General features: G+C 43.6%; 1 protein-coding gene across 2 annotated transcripts in view; it reads left to right on the top strand.

Annotated features, from left to right (window-relative positions):
• The window catches only part of LOC138641756 (probable acyl-CoA dehydrogenase 6), a 72392-nt gene that overhangs the window by 36690 nt on the left and 16928 nt on the right, over positions 1 to 18774 (top strand). For both annotated transcript variants that reach the window (XM_069729388.1, XM_069729389.1), the window contains exons 4-7: positions 4268 to 4397; positions 10241 to 10347; positions 11740 to 11907; positions 17316 to 17489. In XM_069729388.1, the coding sequence (XP_069585489.1) occupies positions 4268 to 4397; positions 10241 to 10347; positions 11740 to 11907; positions 17316 to 17489 (579 nt within the window). The remainder of the gene's footprint in view (positions 1 to 4267; positions 4398 to 10240; positions 10348 to 11739; positions 11908 to 17315; positions 17490 to 18774) is intronic.

Genomic DNA, 18774 nt, shown 5'->3' with positions numbered 1-18774 from the left:
ATGAAAATGATAAAATAAAAAAAGGCTAACATAAAAAAAATCTATGAAAATCTATGGCTTTTCAATATTTACTCCAGGCCTGCTGTGATTATCTTCGGTAATGGATGCCGAACTTTGCCTTCAGTCTTCGAGTGCTCTTTCAAAGTGTTTCAGAACTTTTAGACAATGCCTTCTCGATGATGGTCAGCTAATCATTGTGGGTTTGGGTCTAGATACCTTCTGATTTTGGCAAGGAAGACCATAAAGTATTGCATGGTGGCCATTCAGTTAGGTGTCTCTCTGTTCTGGCCCATAGATGGGTCATTACTAGTGGGAGACCCTCTAGTTTGGAGTCACTGTTCTATAGGTTCCAGTCTTAAGTTCGTCATACATGTTGGAAAAAGTTGGCCGAGCTACCCCATTTTGGTGGGACCCCGGCTCTAAACACAGGAGTGTTCGGCCGATTATTCTTTCACGTGGAGGAGGTGAGAGAGATACCTATCAGCTAGAAATGAGCAGATGGGTTCACGAGATTCCGATCCATCAGCAAGGTCAGTCTATGTCTCCCGGAAGGGAGGATCGTGAAGCTCTTTCCTTCTCGGATCCCTGATACGGCTTTTGATTAACCGGGCTGGATCGACGTCATCATTGCGGCATGACGCACAGATGATCTTGTGCCAGCCCGACGAATCAAAAAGATCCCGTAAGGTAAGAGATTCAAAAGCCTTCTATCCTGGCCAATGGACCAGAGTCCTAAGAATAGATCCACCCAACTCCACTGTCAACCAAATGATGGTTTGGCCAGCAGCCACCTAATGTGTATGACTAGCCTTGGCGTGCTTGGTCTCAGTTGCAGACAAAACAGCAGAAAGGGAGGTTTCTCTTACAGCAAACTGCCTCCCAGCCAAGGACGAACCAGTCTACAGATTACACATTACATACACATCAGATGAATGTGGGCTGAAAGCTTCAACAGGATCGGCCAACCATCTAATGTTAATGGTGACCTGACTCTCCCTCAATGGCAGGGGAAAGAAAAGTCGGACATTGTGAAATCGAAATGCCTGATTATTTAGTTTTTAAGGTCGGTCAGCAGCTTATTTCCTTCACCTCTTTGAGAATGCATGCACGCTTGGCCAGCTGTACATGCATGTGTCCAGCCGGGTCCTGACAATAAGTTGGCAGTTGAACACCAGCTTTGTAAAGTATCTGGGACCCCCAGCGATCTGGAGTATAGGGCTCTGGGATCCTGACAACCTGGTTCTGTAGAGCACCATCTTTAATAGAGCGGAGGTGCTCAAGCTTGACCTCCTTGACATTCACTGTCTATGGGATTATGAAAAAGCTGAGTACAGCGCTCCGGTGTTTCCAACAGTCCCATAAAAAAATGAATGGACCTGGGGTCGAACATGCGCATGTCCGCTCTATTCAAGACGGGGCTGTATAGGGTTGTTTCCACGATTGCTGGGTGTCTAAATAGTTGGATCTCAAGCAATCAGCAGGTTATCCTCTTATCTGTGGATGAACACTTTGATTTTTGAAGAACCCCTTAAAAAGCAACAATTTTCCCCAAGTATCCACCTCCTGGAAGATAGATAGATTAATTACGGTAAGTAAAGGAAAAATAATTAAAATAAAAAGGTAAATGTAAAAAAACCATAAACTGTATAGTATCTTATTTTTATTCTGTATCGCTCCAAGCGCTAAAAACGACAACTGCAGTAATAAAAAAATAAAAATTAGCGCCTATGGATAAATTTCACGCATGCACTTTCCCCCCAGTTTTATAAATGCAGGGTGACCGGTTCTGATGCAGTGTCGTTTTTGTCTTACCCTGAAACTGTAAATTGGACTCGGAAGGGTTAATCCCATTAGCTCCACTGTCAATCATTTCAATTACAAGACCTCTCGATATCTACGGATATATCACCGAATGTCTCCTGATAGTTTATCGCAAACTTTTGGTTTTTGAGAGCTGAATTTTTTTTAAAAAATAGCTGATTAAATATCCCGTTTGTGCAGACTTGGTCACCTTCATTCGTGTCCAGAGCTCAGGGCAGTAGGTGCATTGCTGATTCCAGCAGAAAAAAAAAGAACCTGGTCTCCAGGGCAGTTTGACCTGACCCCTATGTACCAGCGGATGATTAGAAATAATAATAAAAAGTCTCCTATCTCCTAACACTCAGATTTTCCTTACTGTAGGGTTTCTCCAAAAATGTCATGACCCCTTCTCTTTCCATTCACCCTCAAAGCAAGTTTTGTATTTGTATATTTCAGTTATTCTTTTCTATGGGCAAGGGGGGGAAATAAGTTTCGCGAGGTGTAAATCGACAAGCTGTAGCCCTGGGAGTCGTTCATACGGTATAAGGTGACTTGCACAAGGCCTTTCAACCTTACACTCCATGTTTCTCCATAACGGCTGGAAAACTAATCTTCTGTACACATCGTCATCAGATCAAAGACAGGTTCTGGAAATCCTGGTGGATCCTGTCGTCTTGTGACAAGATTCCATTGGGTTTCCGTTTTTATTTGTAAAAGAATAGTGCTGTAAACTGTTTGTTTCCTAAAAAGCAGGAGAGACCAAATAGAAGGGAGCTCTCTGTCAGGAGGTTCTGCTTCAAAAAGATATCAGAATACACTAAAGAATACAAGATAGGAACTCTAAGCACCATGTAATAACTGTTAATCATTTGCAAAAATAAAAAATGGCGCTAGTAGGTAGGAGGCCAAAAAAAAGCACATGGAGTGGAGCTACTTAGGCAAGGTGACCAAATAAAACTTTTCCCGAAAATATTGACCCAAGACACTAAGTAAATTTTGAAGACAACTCACCAAGGTCATCACTTTGCCTTTTTACGAGGTCCATTCACCAATTTTCGGTGGTGCCCATACACCGCACATCAGGGACGTAACTAGAATAGAAGCCTAAGGGACTCAAAAAGTCCCTTTGACCTATAGGAAATGACTAATACTGGTAAAAATTTGCAATAATTGGGGCCCTATTGTCAATTTTACATTGGGGTCCATGAGCTTCAATTTACGCCACTGCCGTACATAGATGTGGCCACTATTTCTCCCGATTTCACCATGCACATGAATACATGGCTCAGAAGGGGCTTATATGTTTTCAATGGGGAAAGAAATATAAGCTGCTGTCATAATGTTCCATGTCGCCAAAAGGAAAATAAAATTTCAAAATTAGCCTTCTGACTGAGCACTCCACCTCTTAGCCACAGGTGTTTTAATCGCAGCAGGACCATTACCCCTCCACAGAGAGAGAGCGAGAGATTTTAGTCTAAGAAGAAGATTCACAGTAGGTTCCCATTCAGATGAAAACGTTTATTCTCAGTGAGGAAAGGAAAGTCTAGGTCCTGGTATACGAGAGATGCCTTAATGTGGCTACTAGGTACACATGAATTGGCCAATTTATGCACTAAACGCTCTCATTTTTTCATATTTCTAATGCAGTAATGCAGTTTAATTTTCATGTTTGCATGTTTTGGCGCAGCAGTGTGCTGCCTTATTTATTTAACTGGACATTAAAGAGACCTGACGGGAAATTCAGGGTGCCCAAAACCACTGGCCGCTTGAATCAGATATTGGCTCCTGTTTTGCAGCCAGATATGTTTTACTCTAAAATGCTGTGGCAATTTTTCGAGAAAACATACAATGAAAAAGACTATGCGTCTTGGATGGCTAGTCCAAGACATTTCCCCAATGGCTTCATCCCAACCTGTCAGTCCAGCGAAGAAAGGCAGAGAGAAGCCAGACCAATCCTGTGTTCTGGATTAGAAAGCCAGCGATTGAAACACTTATCTCAGGCAGAACAATGCAATTGGCAGTGCGAAAGTGGACATACGTGATTGACATTTCTCCCAACCATCAGTTGGCCTGGCGAGTCCAAGCATTAGAATGTCGGCCAAATCCGTCAATATCGGTAGATTCAGACGATATTTGCCTAATGTGTACCGAGGTGGGGGGGCCTTATCTCATACAAACCACAAGATAGACTCAGCACCCCTCCATGCCAGCTTTTCTGCAGAATACCTTCAACTAAACCAAACAATTAACCAAATGCAAAACATATGGAGGTTGTAAATATTTCGGATACATGCATGCTTTATGAAGCCTATAGGGTGGACTGGATATCTTTTGAATTGTCGTGGATAGAACTTTGAGGGCTAAAAATGTTTGTCATGGTTTGCACCCTTTAATATTTTGTTTGTTTTGTTTTTTTTCTACAAATTTGTTCATCTGGCTGTTCTGTTTTGCGTTTTTTCTACATTAGAATATGGTGGTATGGGATTGGACTTCTCCTACAGCATTGCCATTGCCGAAGAACTTGGGAATATTCACTGCGGTGGCATACCCATGGCCATAGGAGTTCAGGCGGACATGGCTACACCAGCTCTCACCAGGTAATGTCTTACTATATCACCGCATTAAAGGAGGCCAGCCTCCACATTCTCATCTACTACAAGTATTATCTTGACAGTAGACAGTTTGGTTTACAAAAATGTCTAATTAATGTTTGCAACCTTAACTTGGTCCTTTATTCTAGTGAAACCCAGGTCAAGCAACCATGAAAGTGAACATGTAGAACTGTGTTGGTGGCTTGAAGACAATACCATTATACACTGGATTATAGTTTAGAAGGCAAAGTCCATGAAGGATCCATTCTGATGTAATGGGTTAAGGTACCTTCACACTGAACGATATCGCTAGCGATCCGACGTGTGTGACGCCGATTACCAGCGTAAACATAAAAAAAAAACACTACATACTTACATTCCAGTGTCTGTCCCCCGGCGCTGTGCTTCTCTGCACTGTGTAAGCGCCGGCCGGAAAGCACAGCGGTGACATCACCGCTGTGCTTTCCGGCTGGTGCTCACAGTCAGTGCAGAGAAGCACAGCGCCGGAGGACAGACACCGGAATGTAAGTATGTAGTGTTTTTTTTTTTTTTTTATGTTTACGCTGGTAACCAGGGTAAACATCGGGTTACTAAGCGCGGCCCTGCGCTTAGTAACCCGATGTTTACCCTGGTTACCAGGGGACTTCGGCATCGTTGGTCGCTGGAGAGCTGTCTGTGTGACAGCTCTCCAGCGACCACACAGCGACGCTGCAGCGATCGGGATCGTTGTCTAGATCGCTGCAGCGTCGCTAAATGTGACGGTACCTTTAGTTTACCACTCTACAGCTGATGATGATTCCTTTATCAGTTGGAATTGTGGAAATGTATAAGATGCAAAGGGTTCACAGAAGAAAAAGGAGGCATTAGGTTGTGATGTGGCTTCATTAGACCACCAGGGATGATCACCTACTGGATTACTAAAGATGATATGCTAGGATGACTCGACATCAAGGATCACATTGTATCGGTACTAAGTCATGTATTCACCACTGACCACCAGTTGCCCAAAAATATTGGACCTACATTCCTTGTACCTGTAGCAGTGCGACAAATGTAGATTATTGCGTAGATTTATGAATTTTCTGCATGCCAATACCTATGGTTCATTGCTGTAACGATTATCATATCCAGTAACCATAAGGAAATGAGTGTTCATAGAAAACAACTACAATGTTTATCTTCCATAATCTGATCTCTAAGTAGCTCTGGCTATCAAGAAGACAAATTACAGGCCTCCAAGAACGCTGATCATATTACTGACCCCCCAGGGACTGACAAATACCAAGAACACTATATTTATCATTGACCACCAGGCATCTCCAGCTACCAGGAGAATATTGTTGACCATAATGTACTTTTGACCACCAGAAATATTTGCTCATCATGAGCACCGATTATATTGTTGACCACTGATGGTACTCATGGCCACGTGAACATTGATTACATCGTTAAACACCAGGTACAAACAGCACTAAATTTATTATTGACCACCATGCTCCTCCGGCTGCCAGTGACACTGATTATATCGTCAACCACCATGCACCTCCAGCTACCAGGGGCTCTGACTATATCGTTAACCACCATGCACCTCTGGATACCAGGAGCACTGATTTTATTGTTGAGCACCATGCTAATCCGGCTGCCAGGGGCTCTGATTATGTAATTAATGACCACGTACTTCTGTCCACCAAGAACACTGATTAGATAACTGACCACAAGGTATCTGTGCCCACCAAGAGCATTGGTTATATCCTTGGTAACTGGCTGGTGCTCATGGCCACAATGAATGTGTATATCAGTGGCCACTCGATACTTCTGCCCATGAAGAAAACTTCTATATATATAATTGTCTAAGGGGTACTTCAGTCTGTTTGTCTGTAACTTCCGTCTGTCGCAGAAATCCCGTGTTGCTGATTGGTCGCGCCCAGCGGGCCGCAACCAATCAGCAATATTTGGGTGGAATGTAAACACCTTTTCACTTTTTACTATTGATGCTGCCTATGCCGTCGTCCGCGGCAGCCTTGCCCGCTCCTCGTGACGCTCCGGTCCCAAGAATGCATTGTGGCAATGACTCAAGATCACGTAGCGGTCTCGCGAGATGATCACGTAGCGGTCTCGCGAGACCGCTACATCATCACGGGTTATTGCAGCAAGGCATTACTGGGAACGGAGCGTCGCGAGGAGCATCGCTAAATGCTTGGTCTGGATCCGGGGCCACCGGATGGTGAGTATATAACTATTTTTTATTTTAATTGTTTTTTTAACAGGGATATGGTGCCCACATTGCTATATACTACGTGGGCTGTGTTATATACTACGTGGCTGTGTTATATACTACGTGGCTGTGTTATATACTGCGTGGCCTGTGTTATATATTGCATGGGCTGTGTTATATCCTACATCGCTGTGTTATATACTACGTGGGCTGTGTTATATACAGCGTGGGCTGTGCAATATACTACGTGGGCTGTTATATACTGTGTGGGCTGTTATATACTGCGTGGGCTGTGTTATATACTATGGCTGTGCTATATACTACGTAGCTGTGCAATATACTACGTGGCTGTGCTATATACTATGTGGCTGTGTTATATGCTGTGTGGGCTGTGTTATATATTGGGTGGACTGTGTTATATACTACATAAGCTGTGCTATATACTACGTAAGCTGTGCTATATACTACGTGGCTGTGCTATATACTACGTGGCTGTGCTATATACTACATAGCTGTGTTATATACTACGTGAGCTGTTATATACTACGTGGGCTGTGTTATATACTGCGTGGGCTGTGCTATATACTATGTGAGCTATGCTATATACTACGTGGGCTGTGCTATATACTACGTAGCTGTGCAATATACTACGTAGCTATGCAATATACTACGTGGCTGTATTATATACTACGTAGCTGTGTTATATACTACGTGGCTGTGTTATATACTACGTGGCTGTGCTATATACTACGTGGGCTGTTATATGCTACGTGGGCTGTGAGACTCTTTCGTCCGGGGCCCTCAAAAACCTGGAGCTGGCCCTGGCTTCACTGATTAGTCGCGCCTGGCCGGCTACGAAAAATCAGCGACAGACTAAGACCGGCCGTGAATTGGCGCGGGATTTGAACCACGCTTCGCTAATTGGTCGCGCCCAGCCGGCCGAATCCTGTGTATTCATTGCATTATTCTGAAATCATCATAAATAAACTACATACATATTCTAGAATACCCGATGCGTTAGAATCGAGCCACCATCTAGTATGAACATTGGTTTCATGTGGCCACCATGATCTCTGATTACATTACTGACCACCAGAAACCACATGACTACGAACCATTCTAGAAATTGTAAATCATATTCCACATCCCGAGTTTGTAGAGAAGTGGCGCTATCCACCAAGACTTTTATTTGTCTCATTTATTGAATTATCGAAGCCATTGCAGTGGCTGCTCATATATCAGCTCTGGCTCTCGGGTTCCCAAGGAAATTAATCAAGTCTGTGGTTTAGGAATTATGCCAGGCTGCTGGTATCTGAAAATGCCCCTCGTACCAGTAATAATATTCTATAAAGCCGGCCGCCTAAAGAGCCAAGTGACTAATGGTGTACATAAAATGATTGTTTGGCTTCATTAAAGAGATTGCTTCATTCCTCTTTGCTGGAGCTGAGAAGACTCCTCAAAACTCTGCACATATGTTTCATCCATTTCTAAAATAATTCTAAACAAATCCTATTACTTGGTATGTTGTGTAGTCTGGAGCCCCCTATAACAGCAGTCTGGATGTGTAGTCTGGAGCCCCCTACAACAGCAGTCTGGATGTGTAGTCTGGAGCCCCCTACAACAGCAGTCTGGAGCCCCCTACAACAGCAGTCTGGAGACTCCCTATAGCAGCAGTCTGGAACCCCCTATAACAGCAGTCTGGATGTGTAGTCTATAGCCCCCTATAACAGCAGTCTGATACAATATTGTTGTGCTCCAGGAAGACATCCAGGCCTCTCTTGAACCCCTCGACTGAGTTCGCCATCACCACCTCCTCAGACAAGGAATTCCAGATTCTCACTGCCCTAACAGTAAAGAATCCTCTTCTATGTTGGTGGAAAAACCTTCTCTCCTCCAGACGCAGAGAATGCCCTCATGTGCCCGTCACCTTCCTTGATATAAACAGATCCTCAGCGAGATATTTGTATTGTCCCCTTATATACTTATACGTGGTTATTAGATCGCCCCTCAGTCTTCTTTTTTTTCTAGACTAAATAATCCTAATTTTGCTAATCTCTCTGGGTATTGTAGTTCCTCCATCCCCTTTATTAATTTTGTTGCCCTCCTTTGTACTCGCTCTAGTTCCATTATATCCTTCCTGAGGACCGGTGCCCAAAACTGTACACAGTACACCATTTGCGGTCTAACCAGGGGTTTGCACAGAGGCAGTATAATGCTCTCATCATGTGTATCCAGACCTCTTATAATGCACCCCATGATCCTGTTTGCCTTGGCAGCTGCTGCCTGGCACTGGCTGCTCCAGGTAAGTTTATCATTAACTAGGATCCCCAAGTCCTTCTCCCTGTCAGATTTACCCAGTGGTTTCCCGTTCAGTGTGTAATGGTGATAGTGATTCCTTCTTCTCATGTGTATAACCGTACATTTATCATTGTTAAACCGCACCTGCCGCCTCTCGGTCCAAGTTTCCAACTTATCCAGATCCATCTGTAGCAGAATACTATCCTCGTATTGACTGCTTTACATAGTTTTGTATCATCTGTAAATATCGATATTTTACAAACCTTCTACCAGATCGAAGAGAACAGGTCCCAACACCGACCCCTGCGGTCCCCACTGGTCACAGCGACCCAGTTAGAGAATATACCATTTATAACCACCCTCAGCCAGTTACTTACCCATTTATACACATTTTCCCCCAGACCCAGCATTCTCATCGTGTGTACCAACCTCTTGTGTGGCACGGTATCAAACGCTTTGGAAAAATCAAGATGGTGTAGTGTAGTCTGGAGCCCCCTATTACAGCAGTCTGGAGCCCCCTATTCTGTAGAATGTCACCACTTTCCTGGGATGTTTCCTTTCGGTGCTATTTCCTAGAATCTCAGAGACAGAACACTTCCGCCTTGTTAATCGTCTCGGAGACGTCGGAGGGAAACATTTCTGCCCTTTTTTGGGTGACCGGTTAATTCCTGAGCCACAAAGAATCTGAAAATGTGAAAATAAATTGAAGCTGTTGGGTGCGGGTCCACGGGATGACGGCCCCGGTAATCTCCAGCGCTGTCAGGCTGCTCCCTGGAAAAGAGCTGACAAGTCTCATCCTCTTATTTAGACGTTCTCCGTCCCTTCACTCATTTTAAAGGTCAAATACGCAATTTAATTTGCATAAAACCACTGCCACTGCCGAGTAAGTGAAAATTACTTTGTTCCTGTTTTTTGCTTATCCCCCCCCAAAATAAAATAAAAATCCAAGGGCGCTGATAATTAACTGCAGGGGGTGGAGGGTTATTGGTCTGTACGTTTTTTTTGGATGGTGGGAAATCACTAAGCAGGGGCATCACGCGACTCGTGCAGAGATTAGCGCATCGCTGGACCATAAAAACTATAAATATACAAAAAATATTATTTATCAATTGGTTATAGACAAACAGGGAAACCATTGAGCTTTATTGCTAGAATTGCAATTTTCCTCATGACTTTATTAATATTTAAGGCCAGTGTTATGTGAGAATCTTCTTTTGAGGCATTTAGGTTCACACTGTTACTAATATATATATATATATATATATATATATATATATATATATATAATGCTATGTCGTTATAGGGTAGAAGCTGATTCTGTTCCTCTTGTTTCCAGGTTTGGCAGCGATGAATTGAAGCGTCGGTTCTTGGCACCAACTATAGCTGGAGATTTAGTTGCCTGTCTGGGAGTTAGTGAGACTGGAGCAGGATCTGATGTAGCAAGTAGGTAATGAGGTCAGATTGTGTATCCTGGGTAATGTTCTGTGTATCCAGTCTAGGAAATGCTTTGTAAATCCAGCCTAGACAATGCTCTGTGCACCCAGATTTGACAATGCTCTGTGTGTCCAGCCTAGACAATGCTCTGTGCGTCCAGCCTAGACAATGCTCTGTGTATCCAGCCTAGACAATGCTATGTGTATCTAGCCTAGACAATGCTCTGTGTATCCAGCCTAGACAATGCTCTGTGTATCCAGCCTAGACAATGCTCTGTGTATCCAGCCTAGACAATGCTCTGTGTATCCAGCCTAGACAATGCTCTGTGTATCCAGCCTAGACAATGCTCCGTGTATCCAGCCTAGACAATGCTCTGTGTATCCAGCCTAGACAATGCTCTGTGTATCCAGCCTAGACAATGCTCTGTGTATCCAGCCTAGACAATGCTCTGTGTATCCAGCCTAGACAATGCTCTGTGTATCCAGCCTAGACAATGCTGTGTGTCCAGCCTAGACAATGCTCTGTGTATCCAGCCTAGACAATGCTCTGTGTATCCAGCCTAGACCATGCTCTGTGTATCCAGCCTAGACAATGCTCTATGTATCCAGCCTAGACAATGCTTTGTGTATCTAGATTAGACTATGCCACAACGTACTCATCACCTCCGAGATTCCCACCGATCCTGAGAATGTGTCTGATGAGTTCCATCATGGTGCCTGTCATTTTACAGATGTGAAATTTGAAAGACGTGAATCTAACTCGCAGGGCATTGTCCAGACTGGATACAAGTATATTAATTTCTCTGCTGAGAACAGAACTCGCTTTATACAGGTTTACTGCGTCCTGAAGGAAACAAGAATGTTCTCATTCACTGATAGCAAACTAACATCTAGAATGCGGTGAAGAATCGAAGCATAAAGTACATGAGAAAGTTGTTCCCTCTGTGAAGCTTTAATGAAGTCTCGAGGTGTGGGTTGCTTGTCTTGGGTTGGTCGGATAGTCTCTAATGTGCCGAGCAATATGACCCGGGATATTAGCTGAGACAAACACCCATCTGCAGACACCTGTTTCGGGTTACTTGCCTCTCATCAGTGCAGAGCAGAATTTGGTTGGTCAAATGCTAGATGCGCTTGATTGGACTTTGACTTACAAGGTAGCTATCTCCGATAGATGATAAAGTCAAATTTCTTTCCTTCCAGGAGAGATTTTCATTCTTTTTTCCCATGAGTCACCGTCAATAAGACCAGGCTGAGCACCGCGCTGTATTTAGCTCACAGAGCATTGTCTGTACTGGACACAGTTGCAGAGGAGAGCCATAATTATGTATCGGCTGGAAACACTCTTTGCCGCAGCATGTCACAAGTCTATAAGGGATAATCTGATGCCAATTTTTTTTTACAGGTATTAAAACCAAGGCTGTAAAAAAGGGGGATGATTATATTATCAATGGAGGCAAGATGTGGATCACCAATGGATGCCAGGCCGACTGGATGTGTCTTCTTGCAAACACAAGCGACGGACCCCCTCACAAAAACAAGTCACTCATATGTCTCCCCATGAAGACACCCGGTCAGTTCTAAAAAATGTGGAAACTCAAGAGATATGTGCCATATTCTCTAATGAATACAGACAGTATCAAAAAGGGTATGCTACCCACAAGCCTTTACTAATTATCAACTGCATTATCAGGGGTCCGACCTCTGAGACTCCCATTGTTTGCCTGAACAGGGTCCCTTATTCTGGTGATTGGCAAAACGACCATCAGTAGATCATGGATGCCAAGAGCCTTGTGTATCTCCTACTACCTGCCGGCACTCCCGGTGCCTCTTCTGGTTGGTAGTGTGACATCATGTGTGTAACAGGATGATGTTATGGGAGCTACTTATCAGAAGAGGTCCCGGGAAGGTCGGTAGTAAGTTGGAGATACACAAGGATCTGGTCCAGCAGTCATGGACGACTGACGTGGCTTCTGGACTAGGGTTCTGGAAATAATTTTGCTCTACTCTAGTTGTTGATCGTAACAATTGGATCCCCCACCAATCCAGTGTGAAAGGGGTAAATACTTCTGGATGAAATACCTACCTAAATGGATGACTTTATAAAGTACATGGCTTCTTTTTGTGAAGGCTCTACTTGCAAAATATTGTTTCAGTCTTGGCCATTTTAGCTCTACTCCATAAGATATAGCAACCATTCATGACTCCAACCTAACTGCATTGTCTAGGGTGAGTTTCCCAAACCCCAATCCTCACGGCCCCCAACACAGCATATTTTCAGGATTTCCTTAGTATTACAAAGGTGGTGGAAATATCATCAAGGCATTGAGAATTCTATCACCTGTGCAACACTATGGAAATCCCGAAAACAAGACCTGTTAGGAGACCGTGAGGACTGGAGTTTGGGAAACACTGGTCTAGTGGAATCGGTGGTTGTCTAGAATCTCATTTCTGGTATCTATTGTCTAGATCTGGTCATACACCCAAGACTAGAGTCATCCACAATGCCTCCGGTCAACTGTCCATTGGATATAGACCTGTCCATCAACATGTCAGACAAAACTTGCAGATCAATAAGAAGGTTTACAAAAAAAAAAACATTGGCCAAAGTGGTAAAAGATTGGCCAAATCCATTCGGTTGTTGTTCATCTGACCACTGAAGAATAATCCAACCAGACAGATCCCATTTTTGGTTGTCCGAAGTCCACCATCGCGAATGACCATTTTTGGTCTAGTTTTGGGGTGATGGCAGTTTTCTTCCTTCATTTTTTTATACTGCAGCTCTGCCTGTTCAGATTGGCTGCTGTGAGCCCTCCAGAAAGTTAGAGCATGGAGGGCTGATGTCAATTGCAAGGAAAGAATCCATGAGAAGCTACGAGCAACTAAACCCAACTTCTCCTGTGTCCGACGAGTGACATATTAATCCCTCACGTCATCTCCGTACTAAGCTGATTATTAACCTCAGGTAACAGGAGAGGCTTGTGCTCAGGTCTGTGCCGCATTGTTTTTCGTTGTCTCGCCTCCCGCTCACCACCACATGATTAATGGTGACTCCTAAATAACGGGATATCGATACGCCGACGATGCTGGAGGCCACATGAGAGGGCTACCTATAGTTTCCCAGAAAGTGGCTTATCTGTTGACTTCTCTGTTCTCACGTCTCATTTATATTCTGCCAACTTATTCTCTGATGACACATTGCCCGGAAATGTTCCACGTCAACCTACAGTTTTATGAGCCAGAACTTTATTCTATAGCATTCACATGTGGGGATCCTGGGATTCTGGAGATACTCTGCCATATTTACATCCAAGAGATGATTAAAGGAGGTTTAACATATTGATAACCTAATTGTAAGATATTTTATTGATATCAGATGACAGCCCCCCACAAATCTGCTGGTTTTAGCAATGGCCATAAGAATAAAGTGAACAGAGCCAGAGCTCCACAGCGCCACACACTGTACAGTGGTCGTTCCTTGCTACAGCAGCTCAACTCCTATTGAAAAAAATAAGATGGCACACACCATGTGCCTGTGAATAGGAATTTTCGTGTCTAGTCCAGATTCTTAGTGGGATTCCAGTATGGATGGTGACTGGGCCGTTGACACACATGAAAGTGCTCTGATCTAAAGCCTTCATTGTAGACCTGGCAGGATGTTTACGTTCGTTGTCCTGCTGGAAGATGAACCTCCATGCCAGTGTCAAGGCTTTTGCAGCCTCTTAACAGGTTTTCCTTCAGGATTATTGTATTGTATTTAGCTCTATCAATCTAACCAGTAACTCCGACCACTTGGCAAATGAGGTTTAATATAGAGTGATGCACCTGGGACGGAGTAATCCTATAGCTGTATATACATTAGATGGGAGAATATTCAGGACTACAGAACAGGAGAAGGACGGGGGATTCTGGCTATGAGTAAAGTTGAGCAGCAGCACTCAATGTCAGGCAGCAGCTGCAAAAGCAAACAAAATTTTAGTTTGTATAAAAAAAAAAAAGAAAAAATCCCGTGATATAAACATATTATTTCCCCTTTATAAATCACTTGTGATTCCACATCTAGAATACGGGATCCAGTTTTGGGCTCCACATTTTAAAAATGATATTCACAAATTAATGTCAGTTCAAAGGCGGCAACTAGATTATTATTATTATTATTTATTTATTTATATAGCACCATTAATTCCATGGTGCTGTACATGAGAAGGGGTTACATACAAAGTTATAGATATCATTTACAGTAAACAAATTTATGATGACAGACGGATACAGAGGGGAGAGGACCCTGTCCTTGTGGACTTACATTCTACGGGTAAGATTATTACAAGGGCTGGAGGCCTCTCGTATATTACACGGGATGGAGGCCTCTCGTATATTACATGGGATGGAGGCTTCTCCTATATTACATGGGATGGAGGCTTCTCCTATATTACAAGGGCTGGAGGCCTCTCGTATATTACATGGGATGGAGGCTTCTCCTATATTACACAGGATGGAGGCCTCTTGTATATTACACGGGATGGAGGCCTCATGTATATTACACGGGATGGAGGCGTCTTGTATATTACACGGGATGGAGGCCTCTCGTATATTACATGGGATGGAGGCCTCTCCTATATTACATGGGATGGAGGCCTCTCCTATATTACATGGGATGGAGGCCTCTCCTATATTACACGGGATGGAGGCCTCTCCTATATTACATGGGATGGAGGCTTCTCCTATATTACATGGGATGGAGGCTTCTCCTATATTACACGGGATGGAGGCCTCTCCTATATTACACGGGATGGAGGCCTCTCGTATATTACATGGGATGGAGGCTTCTCCTATATTACATGGGATGGAGGCTTCTCCTATATTACACGGGATGGAGGCTTCTCCTATTTTACATGGGATGGAGGCTTCTCGTATATTACACGGGATGGAGGCTTCTCCTATTTTACATGGGATGGAGGCCTCTCGTATATTACACGGGATGGAGGCTTCTCCTATTTTACATGGGATGGAGGCTTCTCGTATATTACACGGGATGGAGGCCTCTCCTATATTACACGGGACGGAGGCCTCTCGTATATTACACGGGACTGAGGCCTCTCGTATATTACATGGGATGGAGGCCTCTCCTATATTACACGGGATGGAGGCTTCTCCTATATTACACAGGATGGAGGCCTCTTGTATATTACACGGGATGGAGGCCTCATGTATATTACACGGGATGGAGGCCTCTTGTATATTACACGGGATGGAGGCCTCTCGTATATTACATGGGATGGAGGCCTCTCCTATATTACATGGGATGGAGGCCTCTCCTATATTACATGGGATGGAGGCCTCTCCTATATTACACGGGATGGAGGCCTCTCGTATATTACATGGGATGGAGGCTTCTCCTATATTACATGGGATGGAGGCTTCTCCTATATTACACGGGATGGAGGCCTCTCCTATATTACACGGGATGGAGGCCTCTCGTATATTACATGGGATGGAGGCTTCTCCTATATTACATGGGATGGAGGCTTCTCCTATATTACACGGGATGGAGGCTTCTCCTATTTTACATGGGATGGAGGCTTCTCGTATATTACACGGGATGGAGGCTTCTCCTATTTTACATGGGATGGAGGCCTCTCGTATATTACACGGGATGGAGGCTTCTCCTATTTTACATGGGATGGAGGCCTCTCGTATATTACACGGGATGGAGGCCTCTCGTATATTACACGGGATGGAGGCTTCTCCTATTTTACACAGGATGGAGGCCTCTCGTATATTACACGGGATGGAGGCCTCTCGTATATTACACGGGATGGAGGCCTCTCGTATATTACACGGGATGGAGGCCTCTCGTATATTACACGGGATGGAGGCCTCTCTTATATTACATAGGATGGAGGCCTCTAGTATATTACAAGGGATGAAGGTCTCTGGTATATTACATAGGATGGAGGCCTCTTATATATTACATAGGATGGAGGCCTCTCTTATATTACATGGGATGGAGGCCTCTAGTATATTACAAGGGATGAAGGTCTCTGGTATATTACAAGGGATGAAGGTCTCTGGTATATTACATAGGATGGAGGCCTCTCTTATATTACATGGGATGGAAGCCTCTAGTATATTACAAGGGATGAAGGTCTCTGGTATATTACATAGGATGGAGGCCTCTCTTATATTACATGGGATGGAGGCCTCTTATATATTACATGGGATGGAGGCCTCTGGTATATTACATGGGATGGAGGCCTCTTACATGATGACAGGTTGGAAAAGTTGGGCTTGTTTAGCTTAGAAAAAAGACGCCTTAGAGAAGATCTCATTTACACGAATAAATATGTGTGGTCAGTACAGAGGACGGCACATGACTTATTCCTTCCGAGGACCATACTGAGGACCAGGGGGCACTCCTTACAGGTGGAAGAAAGACGATTCTGGCAGCTAAAAAGAAATGGGTTCTTTACAGTTAGAGCAGTCAGACTGTGGAATGCCGACCACAAGAGGTAGTAATGGCCGACACTATAACAGCTTTCATACAAGGGGGTGGATGATTTCCTCAGTACACATAACATTGTGGGGTATAGTTAATTTAGTGACAAAATTTACAAGTGGTGGAGAAAGGTTGAACTTGACGGGTCTTATTTCAACCTATATAACTATGTATGTAACTGCTTCACTGTTCTCCACAACTTTATCCCTGACCTGTCTGGTGAGCTCCTTGGTTTTCATGATGCTGTTTGATCCCTAATGTTCTCACACAAACCTGTGAGACTTTCACAGAACAGCTGTAGTTATACCGAGAAGGAATCACACACAGGAGCGCTCAATTTACTAATGATGTGACTTCTGGAGACGATTGGTCACTCAGGATTTTATTTAGGGGCATCAGACTAGAGGGGGCGGAATAGAAATGCAAGTCACAATTTTATTTTATATTATACATACCGTATATATAATGTCTTTTTTTCATCCTAGGTGTGCATGTCGCTAAGAAAATCGACAAAATGGGTATGAAGTCGTCAGACACAGCTCAGATATTTTTCGAAGACGTCCGGGTGCCCAATAAACATCTGATAGGCGAGGAAGGCATGGGGTTCATCTACCAGATGCTGCAGTTCCAGGAGGAGAGAATGTGGGGTGTAGCTAATGGTAAGTAGCCATCACTTTGGGTATCTGCACACTGAGGGTTTTTTTTTTTTTGCTGAGTTTCTGGAGCGAAAACTGAGCAGAAACTCCAAATTTTTGACTTCTTGAAGAGGATTTGGAGAAGTTTCCGCTCTACAAACTCCTCAAAACACTGAGGATGCACATAGCCTTAGATGGAGAACTACAACTCCCAATATGACCTGATAGACTATGGCTCTAAGGACATGCTGGGAGTTGTAATTTCCCAACAACCACTTTATAAGAGGTTCCCGGTCAATTCTTAGTAATAAATGATGTGACTAACACCCATGGTCCAGTTTTTGTCTTTTCCCGGGCATGAAATATTATTATAAAGTAGAAGAAGGGAATGAGACGTCGTCGCCTAATAATAAAGGAGAATTAGACATTTCCTCTTCCAGGTGGGATATAAATAGGAGCTTGGCGTTTCCAGCAATGACGCTTTACACTGAGCTGTCAGCGAACGGGGAATAAGTGTCTGATTAAGTTGGAAAAATATGAAGTCGTAAGACGTCTTAAAGGGCACCGCGTCACGGCGATCTGATACGTGATGTCCGGCGTAGACTCGAGGCGACAAGTATCCGTCACCGGGAGAATTGCTCAAATTATTCCCACTTCTCTGCAGCTGTGCAAACGGCCGGGCGCACCCAGACAGTCCGGCAGGGTTACTCAGAATTAACCGTTCACACTGCTGACGTCGCTGATCTTTTCGCATCTGGTTGATTTTACCCAACAAAACAATGAGTCATTAAAATAATAAATAATAAAAAAATAAATAAGCGTTGCCCCATAAAAGTATTTACCGTGTTCTTATTGACTTTAATTTATAGTTTCTTCTTTTTTTTTTTTTGTGTGGGGACGGGATGTGAACAGTACAGTGCACAGTACTATATTTTATCTCATTTTTTTTTTTTTTTATTTACTTTTTGTAACCATTCTATAACTTTATATATATCGGAGCGATCGGGATCTGTCAGTATGATGGGTGGAGTAGCTAAGCGCTATGACTACTGCCGTATTACACAAGAGCTGCAATCGCCCCTTTAGATACCGCAATCGCCCCTTTAGATGCTGCAGTTTCTATTGATTGCAGCATCTAAAGGGGTGATTGCATAATTCGGCAGTAGTCTTAGTAATTCAATGTGGTCGCACAGGCCAAGGGATCTCTCTCCATAGGGACACCATAAAACCTATGCGGGGTGCTGATAATTGTCAGGCTATATGCTAATTAAGGCTTGTAAATTTGGAAAATCATTAACTAAGCCATCTG

Source organism: Ranitomeya imitator, chromosome 6 (genome assembly GCF_032444005.1).
Source record: "Ranitomeya imitator isolate aRanImi1 chromosome 6, aRanImi1.pri, whole genome shotgun sequence".
In the NCBI taxonomy this organism is placed as follows: domain Eukaryota; kingdom Metazoa; phylum Chordata; class Amphibia; order Anura; family Dendrobatidae; genus Ranitomeya; species Ranitomeya imitator.
Note: the sequence above shows the minus strand (reverse complement) of the source record. Positions and strands in the feature narration are given on the sequence as shown.